The following is a 14,920-nucleotide window of genomic DNA, read 5'->3' on the forward strand; positions in this document are numbered from 1 at the left end:
CAATAACCCTGAAAAATAGATATTATTCTTCCCATTTTACAGACAAAAAAACAATCCTCAGATAGGTTAGGTGACTTGCCCAAGACTACAGAGCTAGAATTTAAGCCCAATTTTGTAAGCTCAAAAACTCTAGTCACTATACCAAGGTGGCTATGAGTGTTAACAGATTGGGTTCCTTAAAAATACCTGTCAGATATGAGATATTAAATCATAAAAATGAATTTTTAAGTAATAAAAAAATTTTATTCAAGTTTTAATAAACTGAACGACTTAGAAACATTAGCCAGACAACATCATTCTTATATGTTCCTCCTTTTGGCATAACTTGATTTCAATTTTTTTTAAAATATTGGAGAAGAGAGATAAAAGTAAGCTATAAGGTCCAAGAATTACCATTCTGGACCAAAAGTTTTTCCTAGCTAATTTTTAGTACATAAATAAATCCAATGAACTACCAGGAATTAATTGCCTATTCTAACAAAGTTTATTGTCTCTCAAAGTTAAAAACTACAAATGGCCTAAGATGTTCCTGACCTAATGTCTGATTAGAACCTCTAAATGTCACTATTTCTCTGAACTTGAAAAGCAGCAAGTCTAAATAAAAGCATCATTATTTGTTCTAAACAGAATCTACAGATTTATTGTATTGTGAGTTCTTCCTACTAATATTTTTCAGGTAGACAAGTCATCCACCAAGACACTCTTTGAAGAAGTCTAGATATTTTACAAAAAGAAGCTGCTGCCAGATTACCTTTATTTTCCTTAACAAAATACACAAAAGAGCACAAAATTCACTTATATATCATTATTTTACAAGTATAAATAATGCTCAGAATTCAAGTACAGTCAAGTACCGAGATACTTCCTATGTGAATATGTAAACATAAACTAATTATATATATCATGTGCCTTTCACCCAGCTACAAAATAAGAGGCATCAAAAAGAAATACTGCACTTGACTGTTCAAATTGCATTCTTATTGAAAATTCGTACCAATGCCTATGTAGTTAACAGTTATAACTTTCACACACCACTTAATGTAAACACCTAAATAGACATTTCCCACTCCACCCCTGCTGGCAAATATCTCAAGACTTAAAATTTTACCCATTTTTAATGATGAAGTATTCAAAATCTTAATTGAGTTTCATTCCTTAAAACAAACACTATCAGAGAACTTATTCCTAACCAAAGTTCTTCCTATGTCAAAATGTATATTATTTACAGGTTATACATATAGAAAAAAAGAATGCTGTAATGTTTGTTTACTTTTTGATGGGACAAAAAAAAAAAAATCCAAAAGCTGTCTAAATAGCGTGGGTCTTTGTATATTCAAAAGGATCTTACTTCACTGATACCACTTGCTTTTAATCTTAATACCCAGTAGATATAACTTTGACATACTGAAATAACTAAGCAACTTGAATTCAAATGATATCAAGCATATCCTCAGAGGGGCAAAAAGAAAAAAAAGTACCACCTAAAAAGCAATAACTGACATCAGTAAGACTATAAATATCCAGTTGAAGGCACACAGAAACATCTACTAGTTTGTTATCAAAGATTCTACACTTAGTTCAGGATTAGGAACAGAATCAGCTATGGGAACTGTTGATTTGGCTTCATTCATTGAGGTTTCCTCCTTCTCGGTCTCTTCTTGTTTCTCCTCTGGTTCCTCTGAGCCAGATGCTTTTCCAATCACTTGGTTTGTCTGCTCTGTAGCTGATATTTTGTCATCTGTCTGCTCTGTACTATTATCAAGAACATCTTGTTCTTCTAGAGATTCTGAAAAGATAAAGATTCAAGACTTTAGGAATACCCAAATGTTAAAACCGTTAAATAAGGCAAGCAAAAGATAAACACGTGCACGTGCACACGTGTACTAAGAAACAGAATGATCTAACGTTATCCTTAAAATCTTTTAAAATAAGTACTCACTACAGCATACTACTTATGAGTTAGTATGACTGAAGGAAAAAAATAATTTAGATGAAATAAACCCACAAGCATACTTTAATCTAAAGCCCCATATTTTCATATATTTTCATACAAAATAAGTTCCTAAAGATGCATTTAAAAGTTGAATGTTCAAAAATCAAACAAAATCCCAACAGAATTATGTGCTATAAGACAACAGTCCAGCAAACTGCCTTGTGCCCAGGCAACCCTGTGAAATGTGTACTTTTGCATGTGTGTGTGAAAGAGACGGTGCTTTCCCACCCTGATATAACATCTCTATTAACCAAGGACTGGGGATCTACCTTTCCCAAAGGCATGACAAGTCTCTCCTCACCTCTCTGCAAGACAAGTCCTCAGTATTTAATCTCTGGGTCAGAATATGATATATACCTAGCATGCAAGGGAGAGAAAGGGAAGGGTCTTTCCCTGCCCTCTCCATCCATCCCGTCTCCATAGCAGAAGATAAGTCTTGGTCCCTACCTGAAAATTTATTCCCTCTAACTCTTTTTGAGTTTTATTAAATGCAAACCTCTTAATAATAATTTAATAATTATAACAATTTTATTAAATAAACTGCTTTTAATTCTTTAAAGTTTAAAGAACAGGATGGGGGATGGAATGACAGAAGCAGATAAGCATTGGGTCATACAATTTCCAAGACAAAGATAAAAATCTAACTTTGAAATATTTTTGTTTTTCTAATGAATAGCAATTAATATTTGTGCTAGGAGAAATATGGTGTAAACCACATCAACTAAGCAAAAAAGCAGATTGCCTACCCTCATAGAAGATCCCTTATGATCTTAGAGAAGACCAGACTATTTAGCAAAAAGTTCTAGTTAAGTTTCTTACATAGTACAAGCCAGAGTTTTGCTAAATAAATAAAGTTAATTGGTAATTTTGCAAAGAAATTATGTGTTATATGCATACATGATAACATGAACATCTTAGAAATTCATGGTTGTACAATACCATTTTCAATAAATACAAATTATCTACACCTTATACACTCTATGCCAAGATTTTAAAAATATTTATAAAGAGCTATTCCCTTAAACAGATACCTTGGACTCTGACTGACAGAATTAATTAAAACTATGTTCCTCCTTTTTATATATAGAATAAAAGACCCAAGTTCCGAAATTAGGAACATTCAACTTAATGAGGATTTATTGTATAAAAATTTCACATGATCACAAAAAGTAGTAAGGATGGTCATATATCATATTTGTGCCAAATGTCATAAAAATCTTATTTGTACCTTAATATGGAACTTAAAATGGCATTGCTGTATTATTTGGAATCTTAACAAAAATCCAAGTTAGAAAAGCAGTAAGTCAGTCAAGTTTTGTTATCTGAATGTTCCAGGGCAGAAAGGAAAAGCAGCAAAGGCAAATGAAATTTTATGGATCATGTACAAATCATTTCTGCTACAAGGGCAAGTAAGTTCTTCTGTGGAAAACTTCAAGAGATTCCAACCATTTGTAATTCTACCCACACAGAATTTATACAGGAAAGAATTTTAAGAGTCGTCGTTTTCTACCACTCTCCAGACATAGAGTAATACTTGCTTGGCAAGAACTTTACAATTTGTTATTGTTTAATAAGCCTTCTGAAACAAATCAAAAAGCCACACAAAATGAAAAAACAAAAAGCTCAGAATCCAGGACTCAACTTACCGATAAACATGTTTAAGTGAACATAGGCCCACACAGTATGTCACATTCTGTCTGACAGATTGCCTCAATACTGTACTGAAACAGAAGTATCAAAATTCAAGGCTTATCTTGTTAAAGTTTTGTGATGCTACTATTTTCAGAAACAGATACTTAATTGGTCAAAGCAAATTTAATTTAGAAATTCTGTGGTCATAAAGAATCATTTAATACAAAGAGAACTACAATACTAAAATTTTTAAATTTCCATAACACATGAATTCAAAGAAATACCATGTGCTGTCATAATTAGAAAACAAAATGATACACACAATTTTCCAGTTAATATTATACTACATTTCAGAGAATATATGGAAAACTAAAAAAAAAAATGGTGAAATGATAGGTGGGGCTTGGAAATAATCAAAGAGCCTATTAATGATTACTTTTCTTCCTGACATGATACCTATAATGTAGACATTGGCTAGACTAAATGAGGTAGGTACTTGGCGTTTGGATACCAGTGCCATTTTGTGAAATCATCAAACAAGATCTAAATAAACTAGATGTAAAAGATTAATAGAGAATTAATTACATATCAATTTAATAACTAAACCATAGAACTTTACTTTAGTAATGTATTCCAAAAGTACTTATTTCCATGATAGAGCCTCATATGCCTATTCTAATAAAATCAGTAAATTTTTTCTGCGAAGTTGCAGTTTAAAATAGCTTGGTAGCATACAACACATTTCAGAAGATGTTAATATTTGGGTATAAAATACTAAAAGAGAGATCAGCCTTTGTGTTCACACTAATTAAACAGTCCTACTTTTCCCTGTATGGCCCAGTTCAAGACTAAAATATAAAATAGTTACCTGAATGACTAAATTCCATCTGTAAGAAAAACTTTAAAATTGACTTTGGCAACTATAATGACAAGAAAACAACATACCACATATACCACAATGTGATAAAACGAAATGATCCATGGAATTTCTTTCTCCATCTGTCACCTACCCCACTCCCACCCCAATATTCTAAAGAGAAGCTTTTTCTACCAAATAGTAACAATTGGCTTCCAGCTAGACAATTCAAACTCATAAAACTGAGTGTAATTGTATAATAAATACCACTGCCTCATCTATAAACCACACACATGCAAAAACAGGTAAGAACATCACACTACCTTTAAGTTTTTATTCTAGCTCTTGAAAGAACAATTTTTTAAGAAAATTAAAGAATAGTCTAGCAAAACAACTTCATATATTTTTGCCTTGCTAACTCATCAAAATTCTGCCTTGCGAACATATCAGTGCTCACTGTATGTGTAAACTATAAACTTACCCAAAGGAACTTCGTTAAATTAAAATTAACAATCTGTCTTTGAACTTGTAGGTTTTAAACAGGCAGGTTTTACAAGATTTTCCTGCCTTAAGGAAAATGGCCAACTTATATTTAAGAAACACAGGCATGAATTTCATCCCAACTCAACCCAATGACTCAATGAATAAAATTCAATTAAATTATAACCACCTATGAGAAAATAGCTAGTATTCAACACACAGAACATCATTTAATTATTTCCCATTGATGAACAAATCCATTAGACAAGTTAAGAGTTTCATTATTAGGCCATGACCTAAAACTAAATTATTAGGTGGTGTTTTAGAAAGAGGAGTCAGAAGGCCAAAAGATCTCTATATCTAAAACAAACATGCAAAAACATACTACAGACTAGTTTACATCTTGAGTAAGCTGCACATAATTAAATATAAACAAAGGTATAAGCTTTTGGGATCTGGTAAATACACAGAATTCAACAAAATTTACATTATCAAGTAGTTCAATTTCCTAAAAATTGTATTTTCCCTGGTTCAACACAACCTAATGGTAACTATTTTGTGTAAAAGAAAGGAAAAGACAGAAATCAGGTTACTAATATAAATTTCACCTTATATAAATTTTACTTGCTATTTTTGATAGTATTGATTAAATGCCATGAGTTCCATTATTAGCAAGTTTTCAGTTGAATAAAAGCTATTTTCTACTAAAATAATCATATAAGACCTAGACAAAAACAACTGAGCAATGAAAACACAATATTAACATTTTTTAAACCAAAAAAATCACTGTATCTACTAGTATACTAACAATGTAGAAACCTAGTACTCTAATGATTACCACATCTCACAAAAAGAATGCTTAATATCAGGTACTTTAGAAAGCACTTAAAAACAAAAGGCAAAACTGAAGTCACTTTAATGTGACTTAGCAGAGATTCAAGAATAAACTGTACTACACGTTTAATCATGAAAGAAACTGAGGAACCTAAAAGCAGTTCATTTTTTGGCATACCGTGTCTAGTATGCACTCAGATAAAGAGACAATCTATATCCCTAGTATCTTATGTTTCTCTCATAATCTATTACCAAGGCATTTGGGTGCATAGTTAAAGAAAAAAATTCTAGGAATTCAAATGAGCAGTTAATAGGAAAATATTTCTTCTAGGTCTCCCCTTCTTTGATGGAAACTTTCCAAGATTCCGTTTGTTATTCTAAAGAGTGGTCCAGAAATTTTAATAGCCTTGTGTCTCATCCTAACTGTAGAATCTTCTGATATCAGAATCCACACAATACTTAACTTCAAAGTCTTACATCATAGATTGGAAAAAAATGTTTCTCCTATTAATTCTAGATTATTCATATAAATGGTTGCTGATATTGCTGAAAGAAAAGTTCAGATGGAAGAAAGTTACCTTTTGGTTTTATCTGTAAAATAATAACCCAATCTCTACAGTTCCTGTTGCTATCAAGGAGCTATTTCAATACTTTTAAAAACATAAAAATTAAAGCAGGATTTTTTTTTCAGACCAATTTTCTACATCATTGAGGAATTTAGAAATCAGAAACCTAAGCCCCCAATTACATTGGCTGTTAGCACAGAGCAGATGATTGAGATGAGATGATCTTACTTAACAATTCAATTTAATCATAAGGGTATGTCACTAGCACTCAAAACAATGCAGCTTCATTTGTTCGCCAGAAACACTTCCAGTCATTCACTAAAGGAATCCAGCTTGGAATTGATACTCTGTATCATAGTGTTGAGAGAGGAGTCTTGGAGAAATGTTTCAGTCTTCTGGAAAGCCAAAGAAGAAAAAGGAGCTCATCGCCACTTCGATGAATCCAAAGAGAAGTATGAAAAATTGCCACTCTAGAAACTATCTTAACCAAATGGAATTGTTGCTTCAGTTTTTAGCACTACAGAGTTATCAGAACCTGCCTCAAGTTTTGTCTTCACCTATTAACATTACCTTATTGGAGTTGAGTTTGAGCGAGTTAGACTTCATTCCAGAGATTTCAGACAGAAAATGAGACATCTGGGATATTGCTCCTCCTGGATTAGATGAGAAGGAAAGGTACATCTGGGTCTTGTTTGCTAACTATCTATCTTGACCTTAGCAGAAGATATAAAGCATGGGACTGCTTTCAAGATGTTTACTTTGTTGGTTTTTTCTTTTCTTTCTTTCTTTTTTTTTTTGGTCCCAATTATTGGCTTTCAAATATTCACTTTAGCTTTCATAAGCAAGGTTTCGCATGGAAAGGACTTCACATTTTCCTCTGGGCATCTTCAGTATGAAATCCTTTAATTTTCAGTTCCAAGAGGCTGCAATGGCAAGGTGGATGGTTTGATTTGCACGTGACAGCATGCAGCTCAGAGCATGATGTAAGCAAAAGAAAACATTTGACATTGTGTTTGGAGTTGATGTTGCAGACTTGGAAAAGATGAATGCATTGACTCAGTGCTGGAAGTGTACAGGCCTCTATCATAGCTATCTGCATTCAAATTCATTTTGATATTTGTTAGTAAGCCAAAAGCCAAGCCCAATTCAACACACATATTTTAGGTTCACTCTTCAAAGTTTTTTAAAAAACAAATCTTAAATCTCATACTAAACTTCTGATATCTAAAAATTCACTACTTCATATAATATTCTAGGTTAAAACAATTTTTGCAATACTCAATGCTTTTATGAAAAAGAAATTAAATATACGTAAATGATAATTCCTAGAAAATAAAAGGATGAATACTAACCGGTATATAAATTATGTGAATTAAACATCCACTTTGCATTTTTTTTATACCAGATATAGCAACAAAATATCATGGCCTATGTCATAATTTTAGCAATCGTCATAATTCAGAGCTGATTAGCAAAGAGCTACTGACAGGAAATTAATAGCAAGAAATAACTGGCAATTAATAATGAGGTCATCTATCTCATCTTTTCCATATTTTCATAAAACTTTCTCAAGAATTTCTAAAACCGAATTGTTAGATAAATCCTAAAACCCAATAAATTCTGATAAATTCTGTTTCTCTAAAATAAGGATGATTTTATGTCAAAGGCAATGTTAATCTCATGGACCTTCATAAATTGTTTGTTTCAATGGAACACCAGTCCTTTGGTATAGTCACCCAAAAAATGCAATGATGACTTTCCAATTCCAAAGTTTCAAGCTTTCTGGTAATTCAATTCAAGAGGTAGACATAAACCTATTTTATCAATATTAATCACAAATCTTATGAATATTTTATCCTTTGTATAGTTGTTTCATAATTCTAATAATCTGCTCCACTCTCATAAATTGAAAAAATAATTCCATAAAAACGTTACTAGTCAAATCTCCCAAAAGTTTTTATAAGAGTTATTCCATAAACAATGTTTACCTAAGATGCTGCTTATCACAACATAACCTGTTATTTTAAAACTGAAACACACCATACCAATCACACAGGAGGCTACAATATCAGAGCATTAGATGATATACGCATGCTGCAAAATCTGATAAATTTATCCATTCTTATCTAAAAGCATTATGCTTTTATTATTGTTAAACAGCACACGTTATTAAGAGACAAAATTGTTTAATTAACATATTCATACCTTCACTGCATTGGTTCTCTGATGAAAGCGTACTTCCTGATGGCAAGGGACCAACTGAACTTGAGCCTTCCGCTGCCTGCCTCTTCTCAAAACTAAACTCTGGAAGTCTCGGAGCCTGGGGTCTGGTTTTTCTTGCAGGATTCAAGAAAAAACAGTAGGCACATCGAAAAGCTGCAGAGAATTTATTAAAAATAAGTAAAACCACAAACCAAAGACAGTTCAAGGACTAATCATATAACTCGATTATCTAATCAGATAACTCACAAGATTGTTATGTTAAAAATAGTCAAAGAACCCTTTAAAGGTTATGTACCCTTGTGATATTTCTGTGTTACTTTAATAATATTATGGTAAGTGTTCTAACCAAAGCTAATTTTAACACATACTTCCTCATTATTATTAGAACTAAAATATTAATTTTTAAGCAAAAAAGGCATAATAAGTTACATACTAGGTTAAGTAACAGCAAAACAATATTTATAATTATTTCAATATATTACTGAAATTGCATTTCTAGTCACCAGAATCATTAGGTATTTAAAAATCCAGAACCTTGCTTATTTGCCCAAGAAAATTTAGTATGTCATGTTTCAGAAGCATAATTAATTTACCACAGTTTTTAATCACAGCTACACATGAGAATCATCTGTGGGGCTTTAAAAAAATGCTGATGCCTGGGTCCCACCACAAAACAATTAAAGCAGATTCTTTGTGGGTGGGTCCTGGGTATCATTTCTAAAGTTCTTCAGGTTATTCTGATAACACAACTGGCCTAGAGGCTGTACATTATAAGAGGAAAAAACCTGAGTTGTCTTTCCTGCTTTGCTTTGTGTACTAAAATAAGGACAATATGCTTAACAATGTATACAGAGACAGTATCTAAAGTAAAATGACATTACATGGGAAGTGGTGTAGAATGAAATATTTGAGTAAAATATTTCAATCTAACTGCCCAATAATTCTTACCAATGTATTCAAATTCTTCCTTCAAAGCCATACCATTATGAGAAAAACACTGCTGACATATAAGGGCATACCTATACCACAAGGAAAAATGAACAGACTAGTTACAAATGTAGACAAAGTTGATGGGAGAGACTATTTTAGCCATCACAGCTAATCTGTATTTTAACATAGCTAAATATGTCATAATAGATTAAACGTTACTCAGTACACCATAAACAATACTCTTAAAACAAAAGCCAAAATTAAGCAAAGCCAAAATTTCAGCCATTTAAAAATATAATTTATACATTAAATTAAAAATAAAGTAAGCAATGGTTGAATATCCTTACTAAGTTAGCAGAAACATACTTGATAACACTTAAATTTGGTGTTTCCCAATGTATATTCCTGGGAATAATAGCCCCCAAATCGGTGGTCGGATAAGACTGGGAAAGATGAATCCTGTTACAGATTCACAATAAATACTAAAAATGCTGAGAAGTCTTTCAGTAAAGAATTGCATTTAATTTTGTTTAGTCCAGCCCAAAGGTTAATTTCCATACATAACAATTCTTATGTCTTTCCCAGTTACACTCAAACATCTTCCTCATTTTTCTATTTATACACTTTCTCTGTTCTCTGTGTATGTACTCAGCAAATACTTGGCTCTATCAAACATCATTCCATCTGTTTTGAATAACATAAGATTTATTACATTAACATTAAACTCTGGTCCCTTTATTAAAATGATAATATTAACTAGTAAAATTGTCAAACAACTATGCTACTACCCTATAAATTTTTTTTTTTTTTTTTTCGTGACCGGCGCTCAGCCAGGGAGTGCACCGATCATTCTTATATAGGATCCGAACCCGCGGCGGCGGGAGCGTCGCCGCGCTGCTAGCGCAGCACGCTACCGAGTGCGCCACGGGCTCAGCCCCCTATAAATTTTTTAAAAGTCTAAACTGACAATTTCTCTGTTCATATCATACCTATCTTCCTAGAGATACTGTTAAGTATCAAAAAAGATAATTGAAAAAGCATTTCAGGAACTGTAAGTGCTAAATACATGTAAATTATTCTCATTATTATAAAAAGTATTACCATCACCAAGTCCAGTACTGATGCCTATAAAACTCCATTTCTTACAGCCTACCAGGTTTTCATATCTTTGTGCTCTTCAAGTTTAAAAATTTCAATGAAATAATTCAGTTTGGCTAAAAATAATCTTACAGCAGAGTAAGTATTTCTTCCAAATGGATTTTATCTAGACTACTTTGTCCAAACTCCTACTGAAAAAACAAATGAACATATACTCTTTTGCAGAGCTATAAAATACTCCATTATGTTCTAAAATCAGGAACTAGGAGCCACAAAACTATAGAACACCTAGTGTGTGTGCACACACACACATCCTAACCAATAAAGTTTTTCATTTTCATTTATCTGCCACACTAGCAAACATTACCTGTTCTGTGGACCATCACCAACTAAATATTCAACAATTCTATCCAGAGCACCTCGTTCTCGGGGGAGAATGGGTCTTGCTAAAGGTGGACCTGGAGGATGAAGACCTATTAAATAAACAAATACATATAAAATTTAATTCAGTTACCAAGAACTACCTACACTTGTTAGAACTTTTAAGAGATTTTAACAAAACACCAAAATATTAATTATTATAAATCTCTGTGGAACACTCCAATTTTCATTGAAATTACTGCACACTGTACTACAAAAAATATACTTAAAGTCTAATATACATGTAATTGGAGTCCATGAAGAAGAAGAGGGAGAAGAAGGAAAAGAAGAAAATATTTGAATATGCAAAAGTTTTCCAAATTTGATGAAAGCTATAAACCCACAGATCCAAAAATATCAACAAATCCCAAGCACAAGAAATGTAATTTTGTACCAAGACAGAGCATGATCAAAATGCTTAAAAGCAATGATAAGAAGAAAATCTTAAAGACAGCTAGAAAAAGACACATTATGTACAACATAACAGAGGTCAGAATGTCAGGAGACTTCTCATCAGAAAAGATGCAAGCCAGAAGACAGTGAAACAATATCTTTAAAGTTCTAGGAAAAAAAGGAAAAATCTTCAAACTAGAATTCTGTAAACACCTTTTTAAAATAAACTCAAAATGAAGATTTTCCATACATACAAACTAAAATAATTCATCACTAGCGGAACTGCACTACAAGAAACATTTAAAAAATTCCTTCAGGCAGAAGAAAGTGACAGCAGACAGAAAGCTGAATCTACACAAAAGAATAAGATATTTGAAATGGTTACCTTGAGGATAAATCTACAAGACTTTTAAATTATTTAAATCACCTTAAAAGATAATTAGCCACTTAAAAGAAAAATAATTTATTGTGATGTTTATAAAATACGTAGAAATAAAATATATGACAAAGTTCAGAAGAGGAGAAACATAAGTATACTATTGTTAGATTTTTTAAACTATACATGAAATGGTATCATATCACTTGCCAGTGAACTGTGATAAATTAAAGATATGTACTATAAACCTCAAAGCAACCACTAAAATAATATACAAAAAAAGTTATAGCCAATAAGGCAGCAAAAAAGATTAAATGGAATCATAAAAGATACTTGCTATGATCTGAATGTTTGGCCCCTCCTAAGTTCATGTGAAAGCTGATTCCCCAGTGTGGCAGTGTTGAAAGGTGGGGCCTTAGGGAGGTGATTGGATCATGAGGGCTATGCCCTTGTAAATGGATTAATCCATTCATGGATCGATGAATTAATGGATGAGTGGGTTAGCACAGGAGTGACACTGATGACTCTATAAAAGAGAGCAAGTAAGCATGTTAGTATACTCTCAGCCCTCTTGGGACTATTCAGAGTCCCCAACAAGAAAGCCCTCACCAGATGCACCCCTCAACGTTGGACTTCCCAGCCTCCAAAACTGAAAGAAGTAAATTCCATTTCTTTATAAATTACCCAGTTTCAGGTACTCTGTTATAAGTGACAGAAATCTAACTAATACAATATTCAATAAAAAAGAAAGCAGACAATGAGGGAAAAGGTAACAAAAAACAAATGGCACAAATAGAAAAAAAACAGTCAGATGGAACACTGAAACTCAAACCCAAACATACCAATCATTACATTAAATGTATGTAACCTAATACACTCGTTATGAAGTCAAGATTGTCAGAATGGATATAAAAGCAACCCCTAATATAAACTGTCTACAAAATATCTCATTTTAAATAAAAACACAAATGGGTTAAAAGTAAAATGACAGAAAGATATAACTATGCTAACACTATTCAAAAGGAATCTGGAGTAGTTGTAGTAATATCAGGCAGACTAGATTTTAGAGCAAAGAATATTACAAGGGATAAAAAGGGCAATTTCATAGTGACAAAACAATCAATTCATCAGCAAGACATAACAATACTAAACATATATACACATAACAGATCTTCAAAATACATGAAGCAAAAGCTGATAGAACTGCAAGAAGAAATAAACAAATATACAATTATAGTTGGTTTCAACATCCCTCTCTTAATAATTGATAGAATAAGCAGACAGAAAATCAGAAACAATATAAAAGACTTGAACAATAAATACTATCTACTACTAACTTGACCAACTGACATTCTAACTACTTTACCCAACAAGAACAGAATATATGTTCTTTTCAAATGAACAGCAAACATTTACCAAGCTATGACATTCTGGGAGATAAAACAAGTCTTAATACATTTAAGAATATTCAAAAAACATTTTTTCAAGAAACATGTCTTCTAACTAAAATTGAATTAATTAGAAATCAGCAACAGAAAAACATCTGAAAAATCTCCACATATTTGGAGACTAAGTAACATAAATCTAAATAACCCAGGATTCAAAGAAAAATCAAATGGGAAATTAAAAAGGATTTTGAACCAAATGAAAATGAGAAAACATATCAAAATTTATAATACGCAGCTAAAGCAGTACTTAGAGGAAAATTTATAACACTAAACACTTATATTACAAAAAAAGATAGGTCTAAAATCCATGACTTCTGCTTCCACTTTAAGAAACTAAGAAAGAAGAGCAAATAAAACCCAAAGTAAACAGAATAAAAAATAAAATCAGAGAGAAAATTAATAAGATAGAAAATACAAAAATTATAGAGAAAAGCTGGCTCTTTGAGAAGATCAATAAAATTAATAAACCTCTAGCCAGACTAATTGGGAAACAAAGAGAGAAGATACAAAACACTAATATGAGAAATGGGATAGATGGCACAACTCCAGATTGTAAAGATATTAAAAGAACAATATGGAAATATTATGAACAACTTCATGCCAATAAATTCTACAAGTTAGATGAAATGGGCAAATTCCTTGAAAGACTAATAAATTACCAAAGGTTATTCAAGAAGATATAGATAACTATTTGATTTGCTAAAATTTTAAGAATTTTTGTTTATGTTCATGTGTGACATTAGTCTATAGCTTTTCTTTAACTGAAGAAATTGAATTTTAGTTTAAAAAAAAGAAAAAACTTCTCACAAAGAAAACACCAGGCCCCAATGCTTCAACCAGTAAATTCTACCAAACATTCAAGGGAGAAATATTATCAATTCTACACAAGCTTGTCCAGAAAATTGAAGAGGGAATACTTACTCATACTATGAGGCCGGCATTTCTCTGATACCAAAACCAGACAAAGATATGACAAGAAAAAAAATACTACAGACCAATATCCCTAATGAGCATCAATATATTAGCAAATCAAATCCAACAATATACATATAATACAATACATCATGACCAAGTGTGATTTATTCCAGGAAAGCAAGTTGATTTATTCCAGGAAAACATTTTAAAAAATCAATCAGTGTAATTCACTATGTGAACAGACATTGAAACAAAGGAAGAAAGAAAACCCAATATGAACATGTCAGATGCAGAGAAAGCATTTGACAAAATTCATCATCTATTACTGATAAAAACCTCCAGCTAACTAGGAATAGAAGGGCACTTCCTCAAACTGATAAAGAATATTTGTTTTTCAAAAACCTACAACTAAAATTACGCTGAATGGTGAAAGAATAACTGCTTTTCCCCTAAGATCAACAATAGGCAAGGATGTCCACTCTCATCACTTCTATTTGACATTGTAGTGAAGGTTCTAGCTAGTGTAATAAGGTAAGAAGAAGAAGAAAAAAAAAAAAGAAAAAAGAAAACCAGATTGGAAAGGGAGAAGTAGAATTTTCTTTACTCACCATGTGATCATCTATGTAGAAAATATTACATAATCTATTTTAAAAAGCTATTAGTAGGGTAGGCCCATGGCTCACTTGAGAGAGTGTGGTGTTGATAACACCAAGGCCACAGGTTCGGATCCCTATAAAGGAATGGCCGGTTAGCTCA

The 14,920-nt window shown here is 32.1% G+C and overlaps 1 protein-coding gene across 3 annotated transcripts in view; it reads right to left on the reverse strand.

Annotated features, from left to right (window-relative positions):
• Positions 1 to 737: 737 nt before the first annotated feature.
• LNPK (lunapark, ER junction formation factor) overlaps positions 738 to 14,920 on the reverse strand; it is a 71,066-nt gene continuing 56,883 nt past the window's right edge. For 2 of the 3 annotated variants that reach the window (XM_063100426.1, XM_063100439.1), the window contains 4 exons: positions 10,980 to 11,085; positions 9,533 to 9,603; positions 8,567 to 8,737; positions 738 to 1,786 (listed from right to left, as the gene is read on the reverse strand). In XM_063100426.1, coding sequence (XP_062956496.1) covers positions 1,548 to 1,786; positions 8,567 to 8,737; positions 9,533 to 9,603; positions 10,980 to 11,085 — 587 coding nt within the window. In that variant the 3' untranslated portion in view covers positions 738 to 1,547. Of the gene's footprint in view, positions 1,787 to 6,931; positions 7,285 to 8,566; positions 8,738 to 9,532; positions 9,604 to 10,979; positions 11,086 to 14,920 lie in introns of all 3 variants that reach the window. The other variant, XR_010023884.1, reaches the window with a different exon arrangement.

The sequence above is a fragment of the Cynocephalus volans genome, chromosome 1, assembly GCF_027409185.1.
Source record: "Cynocephalus volans isolate mCynVol1 chromosome 1, mCynVol1.pri, whole genome shotgun sequence".
Classification (NCBI taxonomy): Eukaryota; Metazoa; Chordata; class Mammalia; order Dermoptera; family Cynocephalidae; genus Cynocephalus; species Cynocephalus volans.